General features: G+C 61.9%; 1 protein-coding gene across 1 annotated transcript; it reads left to right on the forward strand.

Annotated features, from left to right (window-relative positions):
• The first annotated feature begins 385 nt into the window (after positions 1-385).
• On the forward strand, positions 386-8,849 carry YKT6 (YKT6 vesicular SNARE protein). Its single transcript, XM_075724102.1, is given in 9 exon segments — positions 386-413; positions 2,034-2,156; positions 5,007-5,089; positions 5,901-6,001; positions 6,572-6,649; positions 6,651-6,677; positions 6,858-6,923; positions 8,163-8,264; positions 8,731-8,849. Coding segments are annotated over 8 exon segments (597 nt in total). The 5' UTR covers positions 386-413; positions 2,034-2,052; the 3' UTR covers positions 8,767-8,849.
• Positions 8,850-9,977: the final 1,128 nt, after the last annotated feature.

Below are 9,977 nucleotides of genomic sequence, written 5' to 3' on the forward strand. Positions count from 1 at the left end.
CCCCCCACCGCCCCCCCCCCATGGTCCACCCCCAGGGATCCCCCAGGGACCCCCACCCAAGGGACCCCCCTGGGGACCCCCCCCCCGCGCAAAGGACGCCGGGCTAGAGCGCCCCCTGCTGGAGCCCCTGCAGAAGAAGCCCCGCCCCGTGACGCCAGAACAGCGCTGATTGGCCGCCCAGCCCGGGGGCGGGCCGCCAGCGGCGGTGGGCGAGGCCGGAGGGAGAGAGGAGAGCGCTGATTGGACAAGAGGCTGGGGAGGGCGGGGCGATGGCAGCGCGTGCGCAGAGCGGGCGGGGCCCCGTGGCAGTCGCCCGGGGCCGGTGTCACTTCCGGCCGTCCCGGTTCTGCTTCCGGGTCGGGCTCATTCCGCCGTCGGCCGCCGCCTCCTCACAGCCGGTTCCGGAGCCGCCGGTACCGCGGGCCGGGGGGGGCCGAGGGGGGCGGGAGGGGAGGCTTAGCGGCGGCGGGGGGGGGAGGAGATCGGGATGGAGAGCTGGGCTGTGCTGGGGGGGACTGGGCTGTGCTGGGGTAGGACTGGGTTAGCTGGGCTATACTGGGGTGGGACTGAGTTAACTGGGCTATACTGGGGTGGGACTGAACTGGGGTAGGACTGGGCTAGCTGGGCTGTACTGGGGTAGGACTGGGTTAACTGGGCTATACTGGGGTAGGACTGGGTTAGCTGGGCTATACTGGGGTAGGTCTGGGTTAGCTGGGCTATACGGGGGTGGGACTGGGCTAGCTGGGCTATACTGGGGTGGGACTGGGTTAGCTGGGCTATACTGGGGTAGGACTGGGTTAGCTGGGCTGTACTGGGGTAGGACTGAACTGGGGTGGGACTGGGCTAGCTGGGCTGTACTGGGGTAGGACTGGGTTAACTGGGCTATACTGGGGTAGGACTGGGTTAGCTGGGCTGTACTGGGGTAGGACTGGGTTAACTGGGCTATACTGGGGTAGGACTGGGTTAGCTGGGCTGTACTGGGGTAGGACTGAACTGGGGTAGGACTGGGCTAGCTGGGCTGTACTGGGGTAGGACTGGGCTAGCTGGGCTGTACTGGGGTAGGACTGGGCTAGCTGGGCTATACTGGGGTAGGACTGGGCTAGCTGGGCTATACTGGGGTAGGACTGGGCTAGCTGGGCTATACTGGGGTAGGTCTGGGTTAGCTGGGCTATACGGGGGTGGGACTGGGCTAGCTGGGCTATACTGGGGTGGGACTGGGTTAGCTGGGCTATACTGGGGTAGGACTGGGTTAACTGGGCTATACTGGGGTAGGACTGGGTTAGCTGGGCTGTACTGGGGTAGGACTGAACTGGGGTGGGACTGGGCTAGCTGGGCTGTACTGGGGTAGGACTGGGTTAACTGGGCTATACTGGGGTAGGACTGGGTTAGCTGGGCTGTACTGGGGTAGGACTGAACTGGGGTAGGACTGGGCTAGCTGGGCTGTACTGGGGTAGGACTGGGTTAACTGGGCTATACTGGGGTAGGTCTGGGTTAGCTGGGCTATACTGGGGTAGGTCTGGGTTAGCTGGGCTATACTGGGGTAGGTCTGGGTTAGCTGGGCTGTACTGGGGTAGGACTGGGTTAGCTGGGCTATACGGGGGTAGGACTGGGCTAGCTGGGCTATACTGGGGTGGGACTGGGTTAGCTGGGCTGTACTGGGGTAGGACTGGGTTAGCTGGGCTATACGGGGGTAGGACTCAGCTAGCTGGGTTATAGTGGGTTGAGGACTGGGTTAGCTGGGCTGTGCTGGGGTGTGGGTGTCGGGGGGGGTCTCCTCTGGGTGTCGGGGGGGCCTCTGTGGGTGTCGGGGGGTCTCTGGGTGTCGGGGTGCTGGCTGAGCAGGGGTGCCTGGGGCTGCCATGTAAAGCACGGAGGACGGGGCTGGGCGAGGCGGGGGAGCCCCAGTCCCGGGGCGGGAGGAGGGGCCCTGGGGAAGGCCCAGCTGCGCAGGGGGTCCCTCTGGCCGCCCGGGCTCCGAGCCCGGCAGCACCCCAGCCCCCGGCTCACCCCCCGGCTCTCCCTCCTCCACCCAGGGCAGCGGGAGACGCCACGATGAGGCTCTACAGCCTAAGTGTCCTTTACAAAGGAGACCCCAAAGTGCATTTACTGAAAGCTGCCTACGACGTGTCCACTTTCAACTTCTTCCAGAGGTCCAGGTGGGTGCCTGGAGTGCCGGAACCTTCCGAGGGAGGTTTGGGGGGCGGGGGGAATCTCCCCCGTGCACTGTGAGGCTGGCACGTGGCTCAGACAGGACCCTGGGGAGAGGGATTTAGAAACTTCTGGGGGGTTTTCTTCCCCATTCTGCTCCTGTGTCAGTGGGGATGCAGTGGCAGCGGGAACAGGCTTCTCCCAAGGGGTAAACCCACCGGAGATGCTCCCCTGGGGAGCTGTGACCCTGCCCGCACCGTTCAGTGCTGCAAAATCGCTCTGAGCGATCTTCCAGTCTCTGGAACGGAGTGAAACCTCGTTTCCCCTAAGAGCCTGCCAGGGCCAGCAGCAGGAGGGCAGTTTTGACTTGGTAAATCATCCACCACAGCCAAGTGATAAAACCTGGGTGCAGGGAAACACCCCGAGTGCTTGGGTCAGTGAGTGCTTAAACCTGGTAGTCACGGCGGCTGCCAGGGTGTGAGAGGCAAGTGGGAGGAGGCTCGTCTTTGTGTCAGACTAACAAGGCTCGCCTGACACCTCCGGTAACTTTTTATTTAGGTCTTTGGTCTAATCTTAAACTTTTCCCAGCCCACAAACCTTCACTCGGGTTATTCTGACGGCTTTGGGTGAGCCGGTTTAGCCCTGAACGCTGATCCGGGCTCCCGGGCGTCCTGCTGCCCGCTCCATGCACGCATAGAGGTCACAGAGAGCTCTCAGCAGCTGCCCTTGAGCTCGTAGCTGAGGGGAGCTCCCAAAAGCCTCTAAAAGCTGTAAAATAAAGCAGGTGCCTGTTGTGAAACGGCTTGTTTCCCGGCCCCTGGCTCCAGACGATAAAGGCTTTAGGAAATACTCACCTACAGGACTCGAATTTTCCATACCCTGTGTCTGCCAAGATTCTGTGGAGCCTTGAGCACATTTGGTTCTGCAATTCCAGTGATAAAGGGAAAATACTGAAGTAAGATTGTCTTAAAAAATACTCTTTTAGCCAAATATGCGAGAGGGATAAAGGAACTGTGCCAGCGCTGCCAACGCATGCGCTCAAGGATGGATTGCGGCGGGTGAAGCAATCTCTTAAAGACCCAAATTGCTCTGTAGTCGCAGCCCTTGGTTTGCCAAATCCTGAGAAAATTCCCTGCACGGTTTTGCTGTCAGCTACGGCCGAAAGAGCCGCTCCCCCCGGCAGCTGGCTATTCCTTTGCTTAAAATAAAGTCTCGGCTTTTTGGGAACAGCGATGCTGTTTGTGGGGGGTGAGGGGGTGCCTGTGCTCGTTGGTCTCGCAGCTTTTCTCTGGTGCTGAGCCTTGTCCTGAGCTGGTTCCCCCGGGTCATGCTCGGAGGGGCTATTTATGGTGCAATTAAGTTTAGGTTAAAAATGCTGCGCGTTTGGTTTTTGAGGCCGTGGAGTTACCAGAGAGCTGGGTTTGGGGTTTGAATCTGGGATAAACACAGTTGTGGTTCCTGGGAGCCGTGAGAACCTGCTGGGCAGGAGGACGGGGCCGGCCTGGCCCTGCCGGCGCGGGGTGTCTGCCACCTGACATCTGAATAATTTGGGAGGGTCAGGAACACAGCATGAGGGAACAAAGTCTTTGGTGGCTGATTCCTCCGGGAATACTGTGAAATACTGGAATTGTGACGGCGGGGGCTGCGGCTGCCAGCAGATGCCCCAGACCAGGAGGAATGTGTTGGTCGTCTGTTTCTGCTGAAGTTTGATGGTAGGAAATCTTTGGGCCGGTCTTTTCTCTGCAGCGCCTGGAAACCCAACGGTTCGGAGACGCAGTGGAGTCGGCATCTGATTGTGTGGTGTCTGGGCTGGGAGAAATACAAAAACCCCTAAGGAATACGTAAACTGTGAGGGGCAAACCCCCGTTACGGAGCTGCTTCCAGCGGTGGAAGGCAGCAAGGGAGACCGCGGTCCTCTGCCGTGCTGGTGTCCGTGTTCACTGACATTTCCTCGGTGCCGCGTCACGTGAAACTCCAAGCGGGAGCTGTTGGTGTTTGAGCAAACTCTGTAATCTGAGCTCTGATGGGTTTCCCTTCCTGGGACTTTCCAGCTGAAGTGGGGAATTTGTTGCCTCGCATTTGTTAATCCCGGTGTGCATTGGGAACAGATTTATTTTGCACTTGCTGATGACTTTTGGCTTCTTTTCCTTTACCGTGGAGTGAAGAAGAGGGTTTATGTGAGAAACCTGTTTGGTGGGGCTCGAGTCTGGGCTCAGGAATGTTATCCAGACTTAGCACGAGTCTGACTTGAGGATGTTCCTTCATTTTGATCAAACTGGTAGGTAGGTGAGGTGTGTTTGTGGGTCAAACGGCCTCCCCAGGTCACTGGCGCCTTCTGTGGGATTTGGGTAAGGGCCCCAAGCACAGAATAAAAGCTCAGGCAAGGGAAGGGGCCGGCGCCCCTGCAGCCCCTTGCTGCACGTGAGCGGGCGCAGCCGCTCGTCAGGCTTTAGCTGGGCAGATCTATGGTTCAACGGTGTTTTACTTCCTGCTAAATCGCCAAAAAGCAAGTTCGGCCCAAGGATGCAAGTCCCTCGCTGCAGCCGGAGGGACGTGGGCGCTCCCCTGGGCCCGGCACAGCCGGGGGTGTTTGGGTGGTGGCTGCAGCTCCGTGTAGGTGCAGGGTCCGGCCTCTTCCCTGAGGAAAACCCACGGCTCAGCCACATCCCCACTATCCAAACCTGGTGTTGGGGTCGTGGGGAAGGGTTTCAGTCCACCCAAACCGCTGTGGACCTGCGGGACAGGTGCTCTCCCCCATCGCTGCTGTGCCAGCACCCCTGTAGCTCTGTGGGCCAAGCGCAGCTCCCGCAGAGCCGGGTCCCCTCGCAGACTCGAGCGCCAACGCTTTGTGTTTGCAGCGTGCAGGAATTCATGACCTTCACGAGCCAGCTGATCGTGGAGCGCTCGGAGCTGGGCAGCAGAGCCTCTGTCAAGGAGCAAGGTAAGGGGATAACCCGGGGTCAGCATGCACAGCTGCACGTGCTTTGTTCCTTGTCCGTTTATGATAAAAAAAAAAAAAAAAGAGACCTCAAAACAACATCCGGGCGAGTAATGCTAAAGGCGTGAGGTGGCTGAGCTCGGCGAGAGCCCGGCCCACCCTGTGAGGGAGGTTACAGGAAGAGCCGGGGCTGGCCTGACAGCCAGCTGCCGCCCGCGAGCTTCGTTACTCTCCTTGCTGCCCTCAGCTTGCCGGGTTTGTCCTGAGCACGGCCGCTCCGATCCCCCGAGGGGCAGCTGCGCCGGTGCAGCCCCCTTCCCCTCTCCCCTCAGCTCTGCCGGGCGAGTCCGGGCTCCGTACCGCGATCTCTGGCCTCACCTCCGGCCTCCCCGCCCTGCCCACGTGCCTCCCGAACCCCGAGACGTGCAGGGTGCAGCCTGGAGTTGGCCGCCGCAGCCTCTTTAATGACACTCCAGGCTTCTGATGAGTTGTTATTTATTATTAAAATCAGGCTGAGCGCTTCCCCCTCTGGTTTTTGTTTAACTACCTGCTGCCCTGGAAAGTTAGCGTCATGTCCCGCACCACGTGGCCAGGCTGCGCTAACCTGCTGAAGCGCAGTTTGGGGCTGATTTTGATCCTCCCTGAGCCCTTCCCGCTCTCCTAATGAAATTGTGTGAAACGCGGTTGCTGAATGAAACCTCTTGGTGCGATTCGTGGGTTGTGGAAGAGCTGCCGGGGCTGGGCGGGAGGCGGTGGGTGCTGGGGGAGGCTCTGGACCTTACCGCTGCCGCTCTGATGTGAATTCTCTGCCCAGAGTACCTCTGCCACGTGTACGTCCGGAACGACGGGCTGGCCGGAGTGGTGATTGCAGATAATGAGTATCCGCAGCGGGTTTGCTTCACCTTGCTGGACAAGGTGAGGGAGCGGCTCCGGAGGCGACGGTCTGCGATGGGGCTGCTCCGGGGAGCTCCTCCGGATCTCGTGTTCATGCCATGACAAGGAAATGACCCTTCTGCTCGTTAGCTGGGGGAGATCAGAGCTGAGCTGAGTGGGATCCAACCAGCCCAAAGACTTCCAGGCCAGGCAGTGACTTGGCTTTGCCCGCTAGGACGGAGCCCCAGCTCCGCTCTGCTGCCGGCCCAGGCGCTGGCCCCACAAACACCCCGTCCTCCCTGTCTGGCTTGGGTGTTACGCAGGGAAAATGCATTTGGCCGCGCTCCCGGCATTGCTGCAAGCCGGTGATGACGTGTCTGGCTGCTCTGGCAGGGCACAGGGCTTTGGGACAGCCGGGGGCGGCCGCCCCTACCTGGGCACCGCTCCGTCAGTCGTTTGATGAGGAAGTTGGTTTCTGTTTCTTTCTACCCTTCATTCAAAGGGCAACAAGGGGGAGAAAAATCTCCGTTTTTTGAGGAGAAAATCCCTTCTGGATGCCACGGCCCCACAGGCAGAACCCCGCAGGTAACTGCCCGCTTCCTTGCGTTGCAGGTGCTGGACGAATTCTCCAGGCAGGTCAGCAAAATAGACTGGCCTTCGGGATCCCCAGCGACAATCAGCTACGCGGCCCCTGGACGGGTACCTCAGTAAATACCAGGTATGGCCCCCCCAGGACCCCTGCGGAGGGGGGGAAACGCTCCCCACGGCCCCCAGGTCAAGGTGGAAGCATGGGTGACGCCCCGGCGTGTGCCGGGACACCGGTGCCACGGGGCCGTGCCCCAGGGAGCGCCGGCGTCCCTGCGGCGGTGGTGCCGACGCCGTGTTGTTTCTCTCCGAGAACCCCCGCGAGGCCGACCCGATGACCAGAGTGCAGGCGGAGCTGGACGAGACCAAAATCATCCTGGTGAGGAGGACGCTGGGCCCGCAGCCGGGCCGCTCCAGCTGGCACATCCGCTCGGGGCCGTGGGGACGCCCTTTTGGGGGGCTTGGGCGCAAGGGGGCCCCTCCAGGCGATGGGGCCATCCTGCCTTCTCCATTCCTCGGGGACGTTCTGGTGCTGTGGGAGCTTCCTCTCCCCTTCCCTTCCCTCCGGGGCTTCGCAGGGGCACTGGCCCCGCTCCACTTCCCTCCTCCAAACCACGGTCCCTTCCCCGTGCGCTGTCACGTCCTCGCTCGTCTTCTGCTTGAAACGGCCCGCGTGTGCCGCCGCCTTCACCAGGGGCTCTTCTCTTCCCGGTCACTGTGACCTCCATAGAATCTTTTAGGTTGGAAAAGACCTTTAAGATCATCCAGTCCAACCATTAACCTAACGTTACCAAGTCCACCACTAAACCAATTTGGGGTAGAGTAGCAATTTTGTGTTTCCTGGCTTGGTGGCTGGGTTATTTTTAATGAAAGTAAAAACTAGGAATCAGGAAGGTTGGAAAGGATCTCTAAGATCATCAGTCCAACCATCAACCCAACACCCCCATGCCCACTAAACCATGTCCCAAAGTGCCACCTCTGCCCGTTTTTTGAACCCCTCCAGGGATGAGGACTGCCCCACCTCTCTGGGCAGCCTGTTCCAATGCTTGACCACTCTTTCCATGAAGAAATTTCTCCCAATATCCAATCTAAACCTCCCCAACACAGCTTGAGCCCATTCCCTCTCATCCTATCGCTTGTCACTTGGCAGAAGAGCCCAGCACCCCCCTCCCTGCCCCCTCCCGTCAGGAGCTGCAGAGCGATCAGGTCTCCCCTCAGCCTCCTCTTCTCCAGGCTGAACACCCCCAGCTCCCTCAGCCGCTCCCCACCAGCCCTGTGCTCCAGACCCTTCCCCAGCTCCGCTGCCCTGCTCTGGACATGCCCCAGCACCCCGATGTCCTCCTTGTGCTGCGGGGCCCAAAACTGGACACAGCATTCCAGGTGCGGCCTCACCAGTGCTGAGCACAGGGGGCTGATCCCTGCCCTGCTCCCGTCTTTATCAGGGCTGGGGTTGCTCCCTCCCTCGCGGGGCTGGGGCGGCCGTGGAGAGGCAGAGGCTGTTCCCCTCGTGTGCAGATGGGGACACGGTGGCACCTCCATCTTCTGCGCGGGGCCGGGGAGGGAGCGGGGAGGGCCCAGGCTGCCAGCGCCGGGGCTCAGCACCAGTTTCTTTTGGCAGCACAACACCATGGAGTCGCTGTTGGAGCGAGGGGAGAAGCTGGACGACTTGGTCTCCAAATCGGAGGTGCTCGGGGCACAGTCCAAAGCCTTCTACAAAACTGTGAGTGCAGATTTTCATCCCAGGGGAGGGCCGCCCCCTCCCTGAGGAGCCAGGGATGGCCTGGGGCTGGGGAAGGGCAGAATAAACCCCCGGGGCAGTGGATGTGGGTGCCAGGCAAGGACCACCGTCTGCCAGCACAGCTGCTTTGGACCCGGAGGGAGCTCGGTTGCCCAAAACCCGGCTGTGGAGCTCCTCGGCCCCTCGCGCAGGCCGTTCCTTGCCCGAGGGCTGGTGGCGGGCGATGCTGATCCTGGCTGCGGCAGTTCCTGGCACAGGCTCCAGCTAAGGGGATGGCTGAGGGGGTCAGATCTGTGCCGCGAGCCTTCGGCGCGGGGCCGCAGGGCGTTTGCCTTCGTGGCGAGCCGTGAGGGCTGGGACCGTGCCAGCTTCCTCCGGCTCTGAGCCCCCACCTTGGCCCTCGGGGAGCTGCGGCGAGTGTCAGTCCCGGTTTTCCTTCTCTTCCCAGGCCCGAAAGCAGAACTCGTGCTGTGAAATCATGTGACGCGGAGCCCGGGGTCTCCTGCTCCGGACCACCAGGCCTTTGCTCCCCTTCGGACCTCGACCGCACCCAGGACAGAAAGCAGAAGCCCAGGGGGGGGTTCCTAGGCCTGGGCTGCGCTGCGGCGGCCGGGGCCGGGGCTGGGCGTCCTCGGCGCCGCGGGCTTCCGTGACTTTTTTTTTTCATCTCGAGGGGATGCCGAGGCTGGCATGGGGCTGGCGCCCCGTGGGGCGGGGGGAGCGCCGGAGCCCCGCCGCGCTCGCTTTTCCTGAGGGCGGCTTGGACCACGGGCGCCCGGCCGCACGCCCTCCCCTGCCTTCACACCTCTAACACTAGCCAGCGCCCCGGCACTGCCGGCCCAGGGGGGCCGGGAGAGAGGAGCCGGGGCTCCCCGCCGCGAGGCCCGGGGCTGCTTTGGGGGAGCTGGGGGGGGGTGGTCTATGATGTATTTGTGTCCTCAGAGTGAGCCTGGGGGGAGGAAGAGGGGTGGGAAGGGAAGAAGAGGCTTTCTTCTGGCGGGGGGTGCTCGCTGCTGGGTTTTTTGCCCTTTGCCTCCCTGGGCGGCTTTTCCCAGCGCCGGTGAGCTGGAAGCTGCGGCCACCATTCCCCTGGGAGGGGGTCACCTCTGGGCCCCTTCCCTCGCTTCGGTGGTGGGGTGGGAAAGAGCCGAGCTGGGACTGGGGGGGCCTGGGCAGCCTGCAGCCCCCCTGTCTGGCTCGGGGGGGCTCTGACCCCCACTGTGCTGGTTGGGGATGCATCCGAGCCCCCCCGTTACCTCCCGACGGGAGGGGAGCAGGGCTGGGGGGCGGCCGGGGGCTGGCCTGTGCCTCAGAGCCCCCCTCCCCTGCTCCCGGCAGCCCAGCGGGGCTCAGCACCTGCCCGCTGCCCTGCAGCCCTCGCTGCCTCCTCTTCCTCCTCCTCCTCCTCCTCTGGAAGGGAAAAAGCTTTCGCTCGGGATTGTATCGTGATCGGTGTTTCTCGTTTCTGTGCCGCTGGCCACACCGGCCGGGGAGGGATAAAGTTGTCTTTGGCGGTTGTAGCCCGGCTCACGCTCTCTTTGCGGCTTCGTGCAGCGGCATCGGGCCCGGCCATGAGGCATCCCCGCGGCACCGGGGCAAACCGGCGGCTACGGCTTCGCTCGGCCTTCTCCCTCCAGCTATTTGGGGTTTGGGGGTTTTTCAGGGGTTTTTTTTTTTGAGCAGTTGTTTTTCCTC

This window comes from Pelecanus crispus, chromosome 21 (genome assembly GCF_030463565.1).
Source record: "Pelecanus crispus isolate bPelCri1 chromosome 21, bPelCri1.pri, whole genome shotgun sequence".
Lineage (NCBI taxonomy): Eukaryota > Metazoa > Chordata > Aves > Pelecaniformes > Pelecanidae > Pelecanus > Pelecanus crispus.